The 21,732-nt window shown below is 46.5% G+C and overlaps 1 protein-coding gene and 1 non-coding gene across 2 annotated transcripts; both read right to left on the bottom strand.

Annotated features, from left to right (window-relative positions):
* Nucleotides 1–466: 466 nt before the first annotated feature.
* Nucleotides 467–21,438, bottom strand: LOC135817743 (cyclopentanol dehydrogenase-like). Its single transcript, XM_065330982.1, has 11 exons — nucleotides 21,077–21,438; nucleotides 17,684–17,722; nucleotides 16,716–16,794; nucleotides 14,008–14,133; nucleotides 8,191–8,236; nucleotides 7,382–7,448; nucleotides 6,452–6,610; nucleotides 4,457–4,496; nucleotides 3,998–4,039; nucleotides 2,198–2,218; nucleotides 467–1,107 (listed from the first exon to the last, which is right to left on the bottom strand). The coding sequence occupies exons 1-11, from the start codon at nucleotides 21,311–21,313 to the stop codon at nucleotides 1,064–1,066; spliced, it is 900 nt and encodes a 299-aa protein (XP_065187054.1). The 5' UTR covers nucleotides 21,314–21,438; the 3' UTR covers nucleotides 467–1,063.
* Trnai-aau (transfer RNA isoleucine (anticodon AAU)) lies at nucleotides 4,584–4,657 on the bottom strand. Its single transcript has one exon. It is a non-coding gene; the product is annotated as a tRNA-Ile (tRNA).
* Nucleotides 21,439–21,732: the final 294 nt, after the last annotated feature.

The raw sequence follows: 21,732 nt of genomic DNA, 5'->3' as shown, positions 1-21,732 counted from the left end.
TGCGTAATTTTTTTCACTTCCAAGTGGCATCGAGTACCTGATTACTATTGGGCCGGTCATTTACAAGGGAGCGGGTTTTCAGGTACCCGGCCCGCTACCAGTTTGACCACTAATGTGATGTGTTTGGTATCCCTAGTGATGTTTGCCCAGCCCGGGAGAGCACTATATAACTTATGATGCAGTGCTCTCGGAACACATTGACCTACTCAAGCTCCACTGATGAGGGGCGACTTCCCCGAAACACTGTGCTCTGAACTCCGAGTTTCACGTTGTCACGATCATCATATAATTATGATATGAGGCATCTCGCGGCTCCAAAACGGGCAGCCTGAACATGGGAAGCAAGGCGAGAATTACTGAGCTGAGGGGAACCATAGCGTATGAGTCCGGTGCAGGTGGGAAGTAACAACACATCCCCAGCTCTATTTTATTCATACCATCAGAGTGCCAGAACTGCTGCTGCTACTTGATTACTCTTACTCATTTTTCCAGTACCGGTATGACGAAAGCAACAGCAAATGAAGGGTTTTAAGTTTTAACCAAAGAAAAACAATAGTTACTTGCAAGTTCACGGGTACCAGTAAAAGGACAGGTCCAAAAAGTACACACCGGAATGCCTCACGTTGAGAGGGGGAAAGAAAGGGAAACCCCACAAAAGGTGAATATAATAAAATGGGTGAGCATTGAAGACCAGCTTAAAGCTCTTCATATTGGACTGGCCAGCATGTCCCGTGAAATGACAACAAATTCAGAGCTTGGAATAAAACTAAAAATACCTCCATCCGAAAATATATCAAATATAATCAAAGTCCAGAAGTCTACTGTAATTTCCTTGCAATGTGTTAATGTACATGACTGCATACCCTACAAGAGTCTAAAATACCTCTAAAATATCTACTGCGAATTGAGGCCTAAATATAGAACTAACAGCCAATAGCTAGCAAGAACACCAAGAGAGAACGAAATATAAACGTTGCAGATAGCTACCGGTAAGTTTGTCCACAACCGACATCTTATCTGATGACCACTGTGACCATCAGAGCACCGTTCAGCTTTGATCCAACTACTCTTCATCTGAACCAGCAAACTTTGATTTCTCGCCAAGCCCTGCAAACACGCAAACACCACAAGAAACTTTTTAAGAAAGGGTTCGAGAAATGTCTAATGTCACAGTGTCACAAAAATAGTGCCATCTTATCTACGAAGACGAGTTAGAGTCGAGATCAGGGAGTCGTAAAATACAGGTGTTTTACGACTCCCTGGTGGAGATTGCATACGTTTAATACTGCATTTTGAGAAGAAAAATTCCACCCCGGACTCTCTGTGACTCCAGGTACCAGATGACATAGAAATGTTAGTCGATGCGGCATTTTTGCGAAGAGAACTCTACAGAAGGATGAAGTTGAACGTACGTCGCAATCGAGCTATGTCGCTTGTGTGTCAATGTGCCATGCGCTACCCGATGTACCGGCCTGCTATGTCGGACACCACCAACCATGCATCGACTAGGCGACATGCACGGACTGATGGCGGTGGTGGTGGTCAGAAGGAGAGCTCTGCGCCAGAGTAACTCCGCAGGTTAGAGAGCGTGTGCGGGCAGGCGTGTATTTACCGCCATATTACCAGGTGTGTATGTACCACCGAGAACTCTACTTCGAGTACAAGTACACGGGTGCCATGCGATCGCACGGGTCAGTGTGGCGCCAGGTGCTGTGCAGATCCCAGACCGGCAAGCAGTCTCACGCTGGCCTGTGCTCCGACGCAGGGCACTAAATAACTCACGAGATAAAGATTGTGTTCATCGCTACAGGACACACAAGTAGCAGCGGCAGAGGACGGTGACGGTTGGGAGGTGCAGGGCGGCGAGTCCAGGTTGAAAGAAGAACCGTTCCCCCTACGCCATGCTCTGCCTGGTAGCGACACATTGCTATGTATTTGTATTTATTTATTGATTGTGTGTTTGTATTTATGGATTCTCCACAGGCCTTAGCATAAATCGATGTGCATGCAGATGGGTGTGTTAACATACAGTTCTGGTCAGAGAAATCCAACACCTCATGACTAAAGTAGCACCGCATTTGGAGGAGTGCACAGACCAGTGTGTGTAGTGCTGGGCCTGTGTAGCGCCCAGCAACGCTATTTTATTCACGAGGTTGGATTTCTCACACCAGCACGCCGTAGTACAACACATAGTTACCTTCAGGTCCCATTGCCATGTCTACAGCAATGAACAGGGAAGCACAAATACAGAGACGGAAACACAGCAGATCGTCAATCTTCGGCAGTATGTACTAATACACATTTCAAGCATTGCGCATACGAGCACCAGAATCAAGACAAGGTCAGAGTTTTCACACTGTAGATGTACGTCACCCAGGCAGGCGTACACCAAACCAAAACAGCATAGACAGACACACAGAGCGCCAGGATTAGACGTTCTTAAAATTAAAATACCACTGTCATCTGTACTGCATGGCATGGAACCAGACAACATCAGTGGTACTACAGTCAAAATGATGCCTGAAGTTTGTGTTCTTCTGCAAAACGTTTGTGTTCTTCTGCAAAACGTTTGTGTTCTTCTGAAAAAGAATGAATAAATGCACTTCCTGAAATGGATTTTATCTCGTTTTGAATTGGAGCCCTTGACGTGTACATTGTATTAACTGTTGACTGAAGGACATTGTATTGACTGTTGACTGAAGGACATTGTATTGACTGTTGACTGAAGGACATTGTATTGACTGTTGACTGAAGGACATTGAATTGACTGTTGACTGAAGGACATTGTATTGACTGAAGGACATTGTATTGACTGTTGACTGAAGGACATTGTATTGACTGAAGGACATTGTATTAACTGTTGACTGAAGGACATTGTATTGACTGAAGGACATTGTATTAACTGTTGACTGAAGGACATTGTATTGACTGTTGACTGAAGGACATTGTATTGACTGTTGACTGAAGGCCATTGTATTGACTGAAGGACATTGTATTAACTGTTGACTGAAGGACATTGTATTGACTGTTGACTGAAGGACATTGTATTGACTGAAGGACATTGTATTAACTGTTGACTGAAGGACATTGTATTGACTGTTGACTGAAGGACATTGTATTGACTGTTGACTGAAGGACATTGTATTGACTGTACATTGTATTGACTGTACATTGTATTGACTGTTGACTGAAGGACATTGTATTGACTGTTGACTGAAGGACATTGTATTGACTGTTGACTGAAGGACATTGTATTGACTGTTGACTGAAGGACATTGTATTGACTGTTGACTGAAGGACATTGTATTGACTGTTGACTGAAGGACATTGTATTGACTGTTGACTGAAGGACATTGTATTAACTGTTGACTGAAGGACATTGTATTGACTGTTGACTGAAGGACATTGTATTGACTGTTGACTGAAGGACATTGTATTAACTGTTGACTGAAGGACATTGTATTGACTGTTGACTGAAGGACATTGTATTAACTGAAGGACATTGTATTGACTGAAGGACATTGTATTAACTGAAGGACATTGTATTGACTGAAGGACATTGTATTAACTGAAGGACATTGTATTGACTGAAGGACATTGTATTAACTGAAGGACATTGTATTGACTGAAGGACATTGTATTAACTGAAGGACATTGTATTGACTGAAGGACATTGTATTGACTGTACATTGTATTAACTGAAGGACATTGTATTAACTGTACATTGTATTAACTGTACATTGTATTAACTGTACATTGTATTGACTGTACATTGTATTGACTGTACATTGTATTGACTGTACATTGTATTGACTGTTGACTGAAGGACATTGTATTAACTGTACATTGTATTAACTGTTGACTGAAGGACTTGTATTAACTGTTGACTGAAGGACATTGTATTAACTGTACATTGTATTAACTGTACATTGTATTAACTGTACATTGTATTAACTGTTGACTGAAGGCCTTGGTGTAAAGTGTACATAATACTTACATCCACCATCCACAGGCAGGTCAGTGGCGGTGATAAATGATGCTGCAATTTCACACGTCACGGACACAAGTCACACAATACAGCATGTTGGTGTGAGGCAATCAATGTGGCATGTGTCACACATACTGCTCAAGCGGGACAGCTTTCACGTGCATTCCTACATTGAAGATTCTATGGAACGAGTCAAGATATTTTGTCAACATGTTTTTTGCAGAATGCAAGGGTACATGTCCGGAAAGAACACACAAACAGAAACACATGCACACACACGCGCGTGCCACACACACACACACACTTGTACTTGCTCACTGCAAATATTGGTCACGTAGGTCTCCCCGGGAGAGGGAAGAGAGACTCAAAAGAAATACACACACGCACATACCGGTATGCACACACCAGCACACACCAGCACACAGTAAGATTTCACGAAGGAATGCACCCAGAATACAAAGTCCTCACCATCATCACTTAGAAGAAAGGCCGCAGCACTTGCAACTTCCTGCAAAAACCAAAAGCAACGCAGTAACCCAGCAACCACTTTTAACCATGTTTATTATTGCACATTCAAAAAGGAAAAAAATGAGCGTGCTCCCAGCAGGGCTCGAACCTGCGACATTCGCGTTATTAGCACGACGCTCTAACCGACTGAGCTATGGGAGCTCAGGTGATCGCTACAATACGCGGAAGGAACAAGTGAGGAAGTACTGTACGTACCGTGCATTCTGTCCTCACATTGTCACAGAGTGCTACACTTTCCATCAGTGCTATCAAGAGTCCACGATCCCCCAGAGTGCTACACTTTCCATCAGTGCTATCAAGAGTCCACGATCGATCCCCCAGAGTGCTACACTTCCCATCAGTGCTATCAAGAGTCCACGATCCTCCAGAGTGCTACACTTTCCATCAGTGCTATCAAGAGTCCACGATCCCCCAGAGTGCTACACTTTCCATCAGTGCTATCAAGAGTCCACGATCGATCCCCCAGAGTGCTACACTTCCCATCAGTGCTATCAAGAGTCCACGCTCCTCCAGAGTGCTACACTTTCCATCAGTGCTATCAAGAGTCCACGATCCCCCAGAGTGCTACACTTTCCATCAGTGCTATCAAGAGTCCACGATCGATCCCCCAGAGTGCTACACTTTCCATCAGCGCTATCAAGAGTCCACGATCCCCCAGAGTGCGCAACTGGGATGCGGTTGTGGCACGGCGTAATCCGCGATGTACGTCATTTTTTCGGGTCGGACGTGCGTCATTCCGTCGACGCGGTCCACACTTCCCCTACTCATGATGTCATACTATGACGTGCAACACGGATTTCGCCGTCCCAGATCTGATAAGTGAAGTGGCGCACTCTGGGGGATTATGTACTCTTGGTGCTATCAACAATTCAGAGCAACTCCTTGTTTACAGTGTAGTGTTTATCGAAACCTGTAGATCAAAAACAAACGCCCACTTTTTTCCACCCCAAGCAGTAGATTCTACTTTCCTCTACCGGCTCTACCAGGTTTGAGGCTGGCAGAAGCCGGTAGAAGTTGGTAGCATCACAGTATTTCTGTACTGGTGCGACCATGAGAGCTGGTTTCCGCAAAACGTTGTACATCGTACTGCAAATATTGTAAAAACGGACGTTACATCGATGCTGGGCAGATCAGCATCCGTAAACTACTTAACACCTACCGTCCTTTCTTTTCCAATGTCCACACTACTCTTACTCGGCTCGACTTGACTTGACTCTACTCTACTCCACTTTCCAATATCTACTCCACTCCACTCCATTCTACTCTACTAAGGAGACAAAAACTAACTCAGCCTAAATGCCTAACGCCTAACGCAGCCTAAGTGATGAACTGGACTTGTCTAACACTCGAACGAAGAAGAATGAGAGTACAGTGACAACTCAGGTTTCATGCAAAAAAAACAATTCAAACTATCCAGTGTTCTATACGTCAGATGCCATATTTCCCTGATTAAAAGTCGCACTTGAATATAAGTCTAAACTCGGATACTGAGCCAGTAATACATGTAAAAAAGAGAAGAAACACATGAGAACGAGTTATGCAGTAACTATCCACTATTATCGCACTTTCCGACAGTTTATCATCTTGTTACAGTCGTGGATAGTTGCTGCATAACTCGTTCTCATGTGTTTCTTCTCTTTTTTACATTCGAATAAAAGTCGCAGCCCATTGTCAGGTCAGGTCGGAGCCTAATTGTTTCAATACATTTTACAAAGTACAGTGCTAGCAACTGAAATCCGATCCCCTGAGCGGTGCCGTGCGCTCACATCGCAAAGAATGTGAACCCACCGCTCAGGCGGTCGGATTTCAGTTGCTTGCACTGTAGGAAGTCATACTCGATTGTAAGTTGCATCCCTTCGTCGCCCTTGAAGTCAAGCGTAAAAAAAGGTGTGACTTACATTCGGGGAAACACGGCGCTAAAACTAATGGACTCACCGATGCTTCACCAAAGCGCCGCACCATGTGGAACGGCTCGCCCCAAACGGGCTCCCAGGTCTTGCGGTCTCCTTGAGCGGCCTTGCTGACCTCCGGCGTCCAGATCCAGGCAGGACTGATGCTGTTGACGCGAATACTATCAGCAGACAAGTCCAGTGCCTTCGAACAACAAATACCAAACAAGAGAGATTCATCTCTTACAACTACACAGCACGTGGAAGTACATGTGAAGAGTTTAGATTCGGAATGTGCACTAAATGTTTAGCGTGGTGTAATCAAAAGGTCTAGGGGCACGTTATAATATGGACCGAACATGAAAGGAATCTTTCTTGGTTATTTTTGAATGTCCGAAAAATGATGATACTTCTTAAAAAAAGCGTACGGGAAACGGGTCGCATCGCGAAAAAGTTGACTTGAGCTCAACTTGTTTGGCCCATCGTGCGACGATCGCGTGATGGTTCTCCCGTACGCGAAATGAAGTATGAATTGGCCTTTACGCCATCACTATGATTATGACATCACACCATGCGCAGATCACTTCAAGAGGGCTGCCATTTGATAATGACATGATGTGCACGCACTACATTGCATTTCGCATCTGACCTCGTCATGAATAACCGGGATAAGCCGCAACCAGATTTTTTTGTCACGAAATACAGAGATCTACCCTGTATTTCACGGTTTCAATTAGATCTCCTGCTGCACAACTGCAGCTCAGTTGCAGCTCAGTTGCAGCTCAGTTGCAGCTCAGTTGCAGCTCAGTTGCAGCTCAGTTGCACGCACTACGCCACTTCCCACCGCTTAGCTGCATCAACTATGATGTAGTCCAGGAGTATTGCTGCGCCAGACGCATATGCAGGAAACGTCACACGCTGCACACCATGGGTTTCATGTACTCTTGTAAATATGTATCGACACACAACCACTCACCATTGTTTTAGCCATGATGTGTAGGGCACCTTTGGTGGCTGAATACGTCCACCTTACAGGCTGTGCTCTATAGCAGCAACAGCAACAAGACATGGTCAAGCCCATGGCAAACTAATAACTGTATACGAGAGAGAGAGAGAGAGAGAGAGAGAGAGAGAGAGAGAGAGAGAGAGAGAGAGAGAGAGAGAGAGAGAGAGAGAGAGAGAGAGAGAGAGAGAGACAGACAGAGAGAGAGAGACAGAGACAGAGACAGAGAGAGAGAGAGAGAGAGAGAGAGAGAGAGAGAGAGAGAGAGAGAGAGAGAGAGAGAGAGAGAGAGAGAGAGAGAGAGAGAGAGAGAGAGAGAAGAGAGACAGAGAGAGAGACAGAGAGAGAGAGACGGAGAGACAGACAGAAAGCGAGGAGAGAAAGACACAGAGAGAGAGAGAGAGAGAGAGAGAGAGAGAGAGAGAGAGAGAGAGAGAGAGAGAGAGAGAGAGAGAGAGAGAGAGAGAGAGAGAGAGAGAGAGAGAGAGAGAGAGAGACAGAGACAGACAGACAGACAGACAGACAGACAGACAGAAAGAGAGAGAAGAGAGAGAGAGAGCAAGAGAGAGAGAGAGAGAGATAGTGGAGAGAATTGCCTTTTGGAGTAATGGCACTGATTGACGTGTAATCATCCACGGTTCCATTGTCAAGTGAAGATACAGCACAAGGCCAGGGAGCAGAAACCATCTCACCTCGACAGGAACGCATACAAACACACAAGCATGCACGAACGTACATACTCTCTCCCCCTGTCTCACTGTGCCTTGTCGGCGTTTTCTTACCTGTGCGCTGACACACTGGCCAGGAGGACAATAGAGCAGCCACGACCTACACATGCATATACAGCACAACAAATTAAGGTGATGACAGCCACCACCACAACAAATTAATTTTAAAGGTGATCACAGCTATCCAGTTGCCAATGATACTATTGATAGGTTGCTCTTTTTGAGCTCCGTAGTTTTCTTGTCATTTCGCAGCCCAGTCAGCATCAGGCCGGCCTGGAGGTAGTTGTAGGGTAGGATTAGGCGTAGTGCAGGAGTGTGGTGAGAGCAGCAGTATTAGATAGCCAGGTCTCAGTTTGAATATTTGTTGCGATATCCAAAATTTTATCTCCAAAATTGAGCACTCTGACATGGACAGGCGAGGCCAACTATCCACTTCCCGTGCCCGAAAAGTGTGAAGCACATAGATATTGCTGAGAGGCTTCAAGTCTGTGGGCACTCATTTGGTGATGTCCTGCAGATCGATCTGCATGGACGGCCCGAATTTCATGCCGTGACCCTGAGAGACTTGGCCACACGAGACCAGTTGGTTGCCTCTGTTGTACTGTTGTGGACATGGAAATCCGGTCGCACGTCTAGCGGCCTCAGAGCGCTGGCCATGAAGCCGTGGGTAAGCAGTACACACATACATGTATGCGCTGTAGCACACTGGTCGCATCGGATCAACATGACTGTTGCAGTGCACGCAGAGTTCTGTACGCGCTGAGGGCGCCGGCCCCGGTCAATCGACTGGATTTCCATGTCCGCGACAGTAGTAGTACAGTAGTCTGCACGGTGCACACATCCCGTACGCACGTGCGCTCGTTATGCACGCACACACACACATGTTACGTCCTTCTTCATACACTGCTGTGGATGGGAAACAAGAGAGCTTGGAAGCTCAGGGCCCTACGCTAAGCTTTTTTTTGCCTAGCTCATCATGCATGTTATTAGAACTGATGGAAATGTTTTTTCCATCGATAGGCTTTAGTGTTTTACGTCAACCATGACGGCTACAATGCCCAACCATACCACAACGAACTGATCGGCTACATCATTGTATTGCAAAAAGTTTCCATCTGTTCGAATAACATGCATGATGAGCTAGGCAAAAAAGCATAGCGTAGGGCCCTGAGCAAAAACAAACTGTCTCTTTGCATTCGAGGGTAATACGACACCGTCTACCACCTTGAAATACGACACCGTCTACCACCTTGATGACCTAGGCAAAAAAAAGCATAGAGATGTTATAAATGTAAAAAAGAGAAGAAACACATGAGAACGAGTTATGCAGCAACTATCCACGACTGTAACAAGATGATAAACGGTCAGAAAGTGCGATAATATGGCACAAAACTGACAGGCTACTGAGACATTCAGCGACCCGAGACCTAGCTCTAACACATCTCCAGTGCGCAAACCAACAGCCTTCCAACTTGGAAGGTTCATGGTTACGTAGGACGAAAGAGGGGAAGGTGTTCTCATGTGTTTCTTCTCTTTTTTACATTTATTACTGGCTCAGTATCCGAGATGTCATAAATTTTTCATTTCTCCTATTTTTTTCAAGACATAACCTAGGATTTGAACCCGCACTATCGCCCTGCATGCATTCCCCCGATACACTTCGCATACATACTCATTCTTCCAAGTTGCTTCACGTTATGATCTTGCATTTGAAAGCCCTATTTGAATATTGTGGCCAGCTGTCTTTGCTGGTGCGGTACGGGACAGGTACGGGATAGCGCCAGGCATGCCGACGGCACAAACACACACGGAATTAAAGCTGTGTGGACCCTGGCTAGCGCTGGCAGACGTTCCTGAAGTAACGTCTTTTGCATAGTGCTATGTAGTGTAGTTATTATATTATGACTACATGTTCACATGTCATATTGCGCATGCGTAAGGAAAACAAGTTTTTTTCTTCTTGGTGAGCTTGAAGGGTACTTCGTGTGAGTGTAGACACAACAATGGCGACCAAGATATAATTATTAATAGAGTTGTTCTTGTGCTACAGTCGTGATAGTTACGAATTGTTTCCATTGCCATGGCCAGTGCCACGATAGAGCCGTTTGACGGCGGAGATTTTGATGAATGGCGAGAGAGACTGGATTTTTCTTTTGTGCAAACCGAAATCGGAGTTGTGGCGGCGAATGCCAGTACGGCTGAAAAGACTCGTTGTGAAAAACGGGTACACTCGGACGTCTCTTATACGGGCACCTTGGGACCGGGCACTGCTCGTATCTCAGATTTGCCCGTATCTCAGGATAACTCATCTACCATATATCATATCACTTTTTGAAGAAGTTTATTTTGAACACATTGCACATGTTCAGGATACAAAAGGAACCCATTGGTAAAAATGTGTGGATAACATAGGTTGGCAGTGAAAAATAAGCACTTCCGAATACGGAAAAAGTTCAAAACCCCCAAATTCGAAGCATTTTTGCCATAGAGTTCCAGGGGCGGATCCAGGGGGGTGCGAAGGGTGCAAATGAACCCGTCAGGATTTTTCCAAAAAAAAAGAAGAAAAAAAGTTCAGGCCAGGCCAGGCCCAGGCTCGCTGCGCGGATCCGCAGATGATTTGTGTGCAATCACGTGATCGTTCTGGACACGTGCTCGCGCCAGGGCTGCACATTTGGAATAGAACTTTTTTGGAACTAAGGGTGCGTTCTTAAATCCTCTCGGAAAAGTTGGAGACTCTCCGAAAAGTTCGAGAGCTGTTCTTATATCCTCTCCGACTTTTAGGAGGCTCTCCAAAGCTCTCCAAGCTCTCCAAGCTTCAGAGGTGGTTGAAACTTGGAGATTCCCGCGGTTTGGGATCAGCGCATGCGAACTACGACTAAAAGCCACGTGTTCATCATGAGTGTACGCATTTCCCTTTTCGCATACGCACATACATTCATCACTCAAGATCACGGCCCCTTTGACGCTTCATTTTGCTTGACATGTGCAAAATATCTCTGAATTCTTCGAGACCCGTTCTTGAGTAATCCCAGTTTCTTCGACTTCTCTTTTCTTCTTCTTCTAGAAGCTAGAGAATATAAGAACGCACCTGTTACTTTTTCACCGGCAACAAACTCACTTCGAAGTTCTTTACTTTTGACGTTGCATGTTTCAGTTGTCGTGTTAGCTTCTTTCAAATTCTCACTGCTTGTTCCGACTCCGTGTCCGTGCATGCTGAGCGGAGATGTCGGACACAGCTGGTGGACCAGCTGGTGAGACCATGGAGCCTGCTGCTAAGCGTCGTTGTGAGAGCCATCATCCTTTTGACATTGGGCGATTTGCTGGATTGATGGAGAATGCCAGCAATGATGACATCAAGTTGCTCCTAGATAATGTTTGGAAGCCTTCGAGCCGCATGGACTGCCCATCGACATCTGGAAGACGTTTTCAGCTCTCGTGGATTGAAACTTATCTGTGGCTGGCGTACTCCAAGGCAGTGGATGGTGCGTTCTGCATCTGGTGGTTGACATTCAATGAGTAACTAATCATACTACTCATCTTGGTGCTATGTGTAATTATGATATTATACAGTAACACACATAACATACTATGTCTTTGGTTTACTACTGCAAAAGAAAATATGTAAGTTTCATCCTCGCACCCCTCAGCTTTGGGGTCTGGATCCGCCCCTGGAACTCAAGCTAAAGATGCCCGGTAGAGAGACGTGCCCGTATCTGAGGCGTCCGGATAAGAGGCGTTTGAGTGTATCAGCTTATCTTATCTCTCTTCTGAGTAAAACGGTTTACTCCACACTGAAGACTCTTTGTTTACCTAAAGCTCCGAGTGATTTGAAGTATCAGGAGATCGTGGGAAAACTGACGGATCATTACAAGGTTCAAACATCACGATCGAGCGCAATGCACGCTTTCAGGAACTGTAATCAACTTCCGACCGAGTCAGTGACTGACTTTTCGCATCGACTGCAGCGCAGTGCTGTAGACTGCAAGTTTGAGAGCCATTTGGATAGAGCACTGTCGGACCAGTTCATCAGTGGTTAGCGGAGTGCTGCAGTAAAACGATTAATTCTGGCGAAGCCAGACGGAGATGTCGACACATTTCGACACATGTCAAATCAGTAAGATTGCTCTGAATGAGGAGAATAAAGGTTTGTTCTTGACCAGGCAACATGGTGGTAGCGGCGGGTTTTCTTCTTTTCGGTTTGTTCTTCCCCATTGGTGCTTGGACACAGCCTTTTCATGCCGGGAAAGAGCCGCAAGAAGGGAAAATCCTCGCCCGTTTCAGTCATGAGCTCGGATTTCGATCCACCGCCGTGTCCCCCTCCTGCGGTAACTACACGGAGGTATGCCACCATCTCTTCGATTTGTTTGACAAGTGGATGTCGCACTCTGTATCGAGCGGCTCTCAGCCCACACTGCAGACGGTCGCGAATAAGATGGTCAGGGAGCGATAGGTCCCTGTTCTGTCCCCAGGCACCCAGCAACACGTCAGGGAGCAGCCCGAGCTGGACACCCACCACACAGCAACGCTGGCCGACTCTTTCGTCCGCGAGCGTACAGTTACCCAGGCGGGAGAGAAAGAGTTTCTGGCTCTGTCCCAGGTGTCTGCTGGCCAACACGTGGCGGGACGGCGGTCGGGGAATCGACCGCCTCAGTTTGCCGCTCCCCATTCTTGACCACGCGACAGCCTCCACCCTGGAACTGGACGGTAAGCAGATGGCCGTGCTGCCCGGGGACGGGACTATCTCTGCTGTGCGTGTACATGTATCTACCTCACAAGACCCTCGGTGTGGCTTGGAATCCAGTGGACGACCACTTCACCTTCGTGCACCCGGAGCCAGACGCTGTACGATTCACACCGCGTGGCGTTTTGAGTCAGATGTGCCGGCTGTTCGATCCGAGAGGGCAACTATGCCCGTTCACGATCCGTAGCCGTGTCCTGTTTCAAGCATCCTGTATCCGAGGCACTCGCTGGGACGATCCCCTGGACCACGACCAAGCCGAGGATTGGCGGAAGTGGTTTGCCGAAGTTCCCGACCTGGCGTCGATCCAAGCAAGTCGTATGTTAAATATTTATCGCACTTGCTCTTAGGGGCCATCCGTAAATACATGTATTAAATTTTACTTAGAGACGTCTAGCAGACGTTTCTTTCTTGACCCACCCACCCCCAACCCCAAATGCAAATAATACCACTCATAATAAACACCATACTATGCACACATATACAGTACAGTCGACTCCACTTATAACGAACTCGCATATAGCAAATTTCGTGATATGGTGAACCCTTGTCCATGTCCCTGTTTGAACCCATACAAAATGTACCCTTTGTAGCAAACAGTTTTTGTTTATAACGAACCAAATCACACTTACAAGTCTGCTGGTAGCTGGCTGTCACTACATGCAAGCGCATGTTTCTGGGAGTACGGAGCATGTGTCCCTGTCTACTCTGCCGTGACGCGTGCAGTGTAGTGCGTCTCAACGTCTACCTGTACTAGCAAGAGTACAATTATAACCCCCCTATAGTCACACTGTGCATCTACTGCTTACACAGCCTTGCAGGCGAACCCACCCACCACAAACGCCTGTTAGACGTCTCTAAGTAAATACATGCATTTACGGTACGTCCCCTTAATCCCCATGCTCATCCCTTTTTCCCTCGCGCTACTATGCAGCCCCCCCCCCCCCCCCCCCGTACCACAGCCGCGTGTCCAGGGTGAGATTCGGGTCGGCCTCTGTATTCGGCCGAGTGAGATTGTGAGTAGATCCATCACATCTTCACGCTCAGACGCCACTTGCGTAGTCCTTTAGACATGCACACACGCCCGCACACACACACACACACACACACAAACATGCGCGCATGAAGCTTACCTCCGGCGGCAAGCATAAACGGGTGGCATGACTGGACCATGTTGGAAGCGCCCACCACGTTGACAGCCATACTCTTGGACCAGTCCTTATCTGTAGCCTTCAGGGCTTGAGACCCAAAGTACACAGCTGCAGCAAGCCAATACACACATAAATACTAGTCAGATATCTGAATGAGGTCCGACTGTTCATACTATTCTCTGGTGAAGTGTTCAGCTTCTAAGCTTTCCATGCTGAAAGACAGTAATGCTGGCGTGCAGCAGCTGTCCCTCACCACTGCACAGCACACAGGCATTGTACCACAAGCACCCAGGCACCGAGACAAAGCCACCAATATACAAGCACCCAGGCACACACACACCCAGGTACAGGCAAACAAGCATAGGCAGGCAGGCACACACACACACACACACACACACACACACACACACACACCCAGGGACAGGCATTGCATCAGAACCTTATCCCCCCCCCCCCCCACACACACACGCTGTGTCATTTCCCAGCTGGTTTTTCAGTAAGGGCAGGAATTAGATCAAGTGCAGCAAGATGCAGGCGCGTACGCAGGGGGTTCCCGTTGCCCGGAAACCCCCCAAATGTTCCAAACGAGCAACGCTTTTGGGCATATTTTGGTAGGGCGCACGGTCGATCTGGCAAGAATGCAAAACTTCAAAAGATCGTAACTCAGTCAAATCTGGCTCAAATCCAACGATCCAAATATCCAGGTCCAAAAGAAAACTCTCAGCTGTCGGATGAAACAATTTGCGACGCGCTGTGAGCAATGTCTCTTAAGATAAATCGTTTGTAAGTTGAGCCGCGATTTCGCAATTTCAAAAGCGAGCAGTGCAACTCGAGTATCGAGAATTATTTGAGACTTTTGTCCCGCTGCCTTGCTCAAAATTGCAGGGGCTTCACTTGTGATATTTTCAAGAGTACACAGCAAACAAATCGAAAACTTTGCGGTCAAGAAAAACGAAATCGCTGGAGCAGGACGCGTTTGGGCCTTTGGCCCAGTTTAGGGCATTTTTTCGCACCGTCGCTGCACTCTACTGCTATAGCATATAGCGCTGGATATGTACATGGCTATACTGTGTCCTGGCTATCATGTTCGACCTCATTCTCTCCCTGGTACCTTTCCACTTCCAGGAAGGCTAAGATAATGAAGATTGAGTGAGTAGAACTGAGGTTATGATCCAAAGAACACGAAAAAATGCATAATTTTGAAAATTTCCTAGGGCTCTTTAGAAAGGGTTAAAACGAGTCATTGTTTGTGATTCGGTTGGAAACCCCCCTAGAGGTGACCCTGCGTACGCGCCTGAGATGTACAGTAAACCTGTGACTAACGACCACCCCTTGGGGCCAGAGAAAGCGGTCTTTAGTGGCAGGTGGTCTTTAGTTAGAGGTTTGCACCGCACAACCATATATTATGAATTTGAGACCGTCCGTGCCTGGCAAAGTGGTCTGTAGTACAGTCGTCCCTCTCTAATCCGGCACCTTTTGCTACGGCGTTTTCTGCTGGATTAACGAGGGTGCTGGATTAAGAAATCCTGCCCTCTGACCCGGCCCTACCCAATTGCATGCATGTCATATGTACGTCAAAACGCAGGGTTTTTCCGTGTCGACCCAAGTATTTGGTGCACGGCTTTATATTCTCAATTGTTCTCCGGGAATATACACAGTGATAAAGTGATAAAGTAAAACAGAGAACATGTTCACATGTACTCTTGCACACACACGCACACACACACACACACCTGAAAATTGGCAGGACACTACTCCTTGCTAAAATAAGAAAGTATGGTTGACTGCCGTTGTCTCCTGGACAACATTGACCAGACTGGCCTAGCCTGGCCTGGCAAGGAGTGCACCTGTACGGTACGCGATTTACGACTGCCGGATTATGAAATCAAACTACGTGCAGTTTGAGCGATTCGTTTCAAAAAGTCACTGCCGGAGGCGGAATTCAAGTGCCGGATTAAGATGTAGGAATTGAACGAAAAAATCGGTTTCGTCAGACAGTGCGCCGGTTGGCAAGGGTTCCGGATAAACAAGTGCCGGATTAGAGAGGGACGACTGTACCAGGCTGGTCGCTAGTCACGGTGGTCTTTAGTTACAGGTTGTACTGTAGTAGCAGGCTGGTCGCTAGTCACGGTGGTCTTTAGTTACAGGTTGTACTGTAGTAGCAGGCTGGTCGCTAGTCACGGTGGTCTTTAGTTACAGGTTTTACTGTACAACAATGCGGAGGATCAAAACTCGGCGTGCTGGATTGTGCACAGTTTAGCCCACAGGCATGCATACCTGCACCAGCACGTATCATGGACAGCCGCGCATGCGTCGGTCCAACACCGTATTCGCTGCAGTCGCTTCACAGGTAGAAAACCGAGAGGGAGCGAATCAGTGCTATTTTATAGTGCCTGTCTACTACATGGTGAAAGTTGACAGCATGTTACAAGGCGGAAGGCGCACTGTGTTGAAACAGTGCTCCTGTCTACTACATACAGTTGCTGCCAACAAAAGTGCAGCCCACCCAGAAGAGTACAATGCTCCATTGACAAGATCACACAGTTCATAGCTTGCAATGCACTCGTGGTCACGTTGACAAGACCATACCGTCAACAACCATCTACTCAGTCTGAGGGCAGATTATTACGCTGCCTGTCGGGACAAGCACGTTGGGGAGGAGAGAGAGTGAAACAGAACAATCCGCTTACCGTTGCTGATCAGGAAGTGAACCTTGCCTTCTCCCTCAGCTTTGGCAAAGGCTTCTGTCTGCTCGGCACATGTAGATTTCTGAACCAAACCCCCGAAAATAGGCAAGAAGCATATGAAGCAAATCAAGGTAAGACAGGACCAAGAGTACGCACTCTTGCCAGGACACGTGCACAGGGAATTCAGTACAGTGTGTGGTACATCAGTGGTAGCAGGTGACCCTACTGAACTCAACTGAAACAGCTTAAAAACACTACAACAAGATTCGCCATGTGAGTTTGGGACTCGGAGTTCACTAAAAAAAGGAGGATGCCTGCCATTATAATGAACTGAGAACTCGAGATACAATGCGAAGACAAGGACCAAGGCAAACACACTGTTGGTACAGGCACTGACATGGACACTCTACTGGTTGCCATACAAAGATCTCAGTAAATGTACTTTAATGATGATTGCATTGAGCAAGACACTCGGAGTTGCGACAAACTCTACCAACCTCCTTTGTGTGTTTCGTGTGAGATCTCAGTAATATATGCACTCGATAGTGAGTGACACCAACACGCTACCAGGTGCTATTTTTGCTCTTTATCACTAAGCTAGGCTGCTCTATTTCTCGATGTATTGCAATTAAAAAAAGCCTACAACACCCACAAGTGCAGAAAAAGAAAGATACAAGAGCCTTTCGCACGAGTTCTTGAATCTTGCGCTACTTCACAGATACTGAGTTCAACGATGACGGCGCGTGACTACTCTGAACGCTTGAGATTTTCAAGAGGTGTTGCTATTGCTTTGTCAGTTGTGCAAGGAGTTAGAGCAGTTGGAGTAGAGGGCAAGTGCCTAAGTCAGGCGTGTGAGTTTGACTGCTTCCTGACTGTACTAGCGCTGGTGACAGTGCGAGAAGAGGTTTGAAAATGCACTGGCCTCAATTTTCAGCGCCTACACTTTCAAACATAGCTGTGCTGGAACCCACCTCAGAAACGTCGCATTCATAGAAGTGTGCATCACTGCCCTGGAACACACACACGCACGCACACAGAAAACCAACACACACAATCAAACACGTTAAAAAACCCAGCTGCAGGCCACACATGCCACAGTGTTGCTAAGTGTAATCCGATCGCGCGAGTCAACTTTGTCGCCTGTGCCAATTCACATCCCAGTGTTGCAGGTCTAGGGCTGCATAGCGCTGCCCGGCGCAGTGGCATTGACTCGCTTGTTCGGCCATCATTGAGCAGCACTGTAGAGTAGTAGTGGGGATAGAGGTTTCACTGTTATCATAACCTCATCCACATTTCACCTGGTAATCCCCAAAGTAGGTCCGACAGCAGAAGTTTTATTTTATATATATTTACCGGAATTCAAGACCACCGCACTTAATTTAAACCAGCTTGCTTGGCCTCAAATGTCATCTATGTACTTGTACACAGACATGTACACACTCAGAGAGAGAGAGAGAGAGAGAGAGAGAGAGAGAGAGAGAGAGAGAGAGAGAGAGAGAGAGAGAGAGAGAGAGAGAGAGAGAGAGAGAGAGAGAGAGAGAGAGAGAGAGAGAGAGAGAGAGAGAGAGAGAGAGAGAGAGAGAGAGAGAGAGAGAGAGAGAGAGAGAGAGAGAGAGAGAGAGAGAGAGAGAGCTGCGGCAGCTCGAAAGAGTGCTTGATGCAGCTACATGTAGGTGCATGGTTTTATACACCATAGAGAAGGGTAAACAAAACGTTGTTGCTCAGCTGTTACTAGTACTCGGAGTTTCACGCGTCAAACTAGCGACTATCAGACGCCAGATGGGTATTTACAAGTACACAGATATGTACATGCGGGGATGAATTTATCCGGTATCGCAGCGCAGTTTGCTATGCAAAATCGATCTCCTGCTACTGAAAAATCACAGTGACTCGCGGAAAACTGTGATACATACAGGCTATCCATGCCTAGCTTACGCTGTCAAGAAACATGCACACAGTGCAGTTGACTGGTGTGCGAGGAACGCGAGATGCCCCTCCGTGGTCTACGCATTTCAGTCACTATTTTGTGGATACTTCAAGGAGGTTTTCAGGAATCACTCTCAGCAAGAACGATGTGGCAACTACCCAACTTTCGAAGAAAAGTGCTAATCAAAATATCAAAGACTGCTACACAATTGAGATTTTGCATGGCAAAAACTGCTATGCAAAAACATCACAGTGAATCATCCCTGACATGTACACGCTCAAATTTCCAGATCGCTAGCTGTCAACCTTCTTAGGTCCCGTCGGCAGCGGCGGAGCTCAGGGGTACTGGCCGGCCCGATTGCAATGAAGTATTTTAAGCGCGATGCACAATATCACTACTGCGATGTGATAAGCGTCGAGCAAAAGTCTTTTTCGTATTGCGCGAAGAGTCTTCGATGCACAATGCACGGCACATCGCAGCGAAATCCTGCAGGGCACAGTCCAACACCGTACTCGAGCTGTCATGTGGGTCTGCCATGTAAAAGTGATGCGCATCGCTCGTCGCAGAATTTAATCTGGGCTCAACTTCCCGCGATGCGACCTGTGACGGAGTTGCGACAACCTGCGTCGCAAAATTTTCCAGAAAAAAACTCTCGATCGCATCGCTCGTCACTCATCGCGTCACAGAAGTGATATTGTGCATCGTGCTCTATGAACACCGCTAGCTTTGTGCACCAGCTTTGCAGATACTAATACTTCGAAGTTTATTATTATTTGAAACTCGGATGTTGAGCCAATAATAAATGTAGAAAGGAAAAGTAAATACATGTATAGATACGAGTTGAGAGTAACTCTCCATCACTGTAACCAGATACTATATAAAGTCAGAAAGTGCAACAACTAGGCACAAAACTGACAGAGTACTGAGACATTCGACGTCCTGACACCTAGCTTCAACACATCTCCGTAGCACTAACCGACAGCCTCCCAACTTGGAAGGTTCAAGGTTATGGGAAGACCAAGGAGGGTTATTGGCTCAACATCCGAGTTTCAAATTGCACAGCTGATGAGCCGTCACGAACCATACGGCGAAACGTACGTCGTGTGAAACAACTTGTTTCGTAGTCAACTAGTCCATCACAATGTCATGCATGAGGAGTACTGTAGGAGTTTGGCTTTCGGCTTGTACAATTCGTTTTCGCAAAGCTTCCCTTTCTTTACTTATCTTTGATATTTATGACCCACCCAAGTTGGGTGGTGTGCTGCTTTGCTGCTTCGAATTGTAGTTAGACCGCTGTGTTAAATATCCTATTGGTCTCGTCATAGTCCAGTAACAATCGACATTCTTTGTTCCGTTGGGACTGTAGCTTGTGCTCATTTTCGTTGCGCTTGCCTTCCCCTCCTTGGTCTTCCCATAACCTTGAACCTTCCAAGTTGGAAGGCTGTCGGTTAGCGCTACGGAGATGTGTTGAAGCTAGGTGTCAGGATGTCGAATGTCTCAGTACTCTGTCAGTTTTGTGCCTAGTTGTTGCACTTTCTGACTTTATATAGTATCTGGTTACAGTGACAGAGAGTTACTCTCAACTCGTATCTATACATGTATTTCCTTTTCCTTTCTACATTTATTATTAATATAGCTACAAAGACAACTAATTGCACAGTAAGCATTTCATATATGTCGACATGTATGTGTAAAATGTTGTACGATTATCGCAAGGCACAATCGTACAGCATTTTACACATACATGTCGACATATATGAAATGCTTACTGTGCAATTAGTTGTCTTTGTAGCTATATTAAAACTGCTGTCTCCGAAACGCTTGTTCACGTACATTTAGTATTATTATTATTTATTCCTCAAACTAGTCAAGATATTATTTATTCATATTTTAATAGGGCAGTCCCCACAGACAAAAGGTCTTCTTACGGGGTACCCTAAGATAGTATGTACATACATGTAGATATTTACAAAATCTCATAATATAATACCAAGAATCCATAAACAAGAGTATGCAACTGTGATCTCTTTTCTATGGGCCAAATGCACGGCGCGCTGCCTTCATTACACCATTCAGCTGCAGTCCGTGCACTGCGGAAAACCAAACACCGCATTTTCCCTCTAGTTTGAAATGAACTTTCGTACGGAACTGGGGTTCACGCGCCAACATTTAGAGATCGCGTAAGTACTGGAACGAATCGAGCAAAAACGGATGGGCTTGTACGAGAAATTGTAGGTTTGAGTGCGTTCTTTCAGAGCGTGCTGGGGGGAAGTTACGTAATGAAGGCAGCGCGCCGCGCACTGACCCATAACCAAAGTTGCATACTCTTGTTCATGCACTCTTGATAATACCGCCCCCCCCCCCCCCCTCACACGCCCCCAAATGCTATGTAGTACCCCATCCCACATGTGACCCATCCGTTGTAGACCCTACTCACTTCGCTCCGGAGTTGTTGCACGGCTTTGACTCCTGCCTCTTTGTTGATATCGAACACTGCCACGGTGGCTCCGTCAAGGCCCAGTCGCCTAGCGCAAGCATAGCCAATTCCAGACGCACCTCCAGTGACTATTGCTCGCTTGCCGGAGAATCGACCCAGCTCTGGGCCACCGCTGGCATGACGAGCTGCCACTAGAATCGGCAAGCGCGACCTAATGCAGCGCAAGACAAGAGCCATTTTTCTAACACAGGGAACGCAGCGTAGGTCACAGCTGCACAACTCTCGTTCTCAAAGAAATATAAACAGCAAAATTGTTCTCCACATCAGCTCAGCTGGGAGTCGTCAAATATTTGACGACATGCGGACTCCCTGATTCTGTGGTCACGATCAAGCCGCTCAAGCATTCAAAAATAGACTGAAAAAACGTCGTAGTCGTAGGATCCCGGCTAGTGTGTTTTTTAGTTCGAAACAGTCTTTTCTCTCGGTCGAGTTTTTTTAGTTTCGTCTCAAGCAAATCACTATCAAACCTTTTCGTTTTTCGGGAGTTGCAGAAAAACGATGACATTTCTTACATTTCTTACGCATAAACCTTCAAACAGGCACATTATTTATAGAAAACTCTAGAAGTTTGGACTGATCATGATGATCGATGATAC

This window comes from Sycon ciliatum, chromosome 5 (genome assembly GCF_964019385.1).
Source record: "Sycon ciliatum chromosome 5, ocSycCili1.1, whole genome shotgun sequence".
In the NCBI taxonomy this organism is placed as follows: Eukaryota; Metazoa; Porifera; class Calcarea; order Leucosolenida; family Sycettidae; genus Sycon; species Sycon ciliatum.
The sequence above is the reverse complement of the archived record's forward strand: the minus strand, read 5'-3'. Positions and strand labels throughout refer to the sequence as shown.

Excerpts from the sequence above, each read along its gene's own strand:
- LOC135817743 (XM_065330982.1), bottom strand. The coding sequence starts at position 21,313 with ATGGCTCTTGTCTTGCGCTGCATTAGGTCGCGCTTGCCGATTCTAGTG. Across the intron at positions 16,795-17,683 it reads ATGAATGCGACGTTTCTGAG|AAATCTACATGTGCCGAGCA; the intron begins GTGGGTTCCAGC and ends GGTTTGGTTCAG. Across the intron at positions 2,219-3,997 it reads CCTGCCTGTGGATGGTGGAT|ACATGGCAATGGGACCTGAA; the intron begins GTAAGTATTATG and ends TCATTGCTGTAG.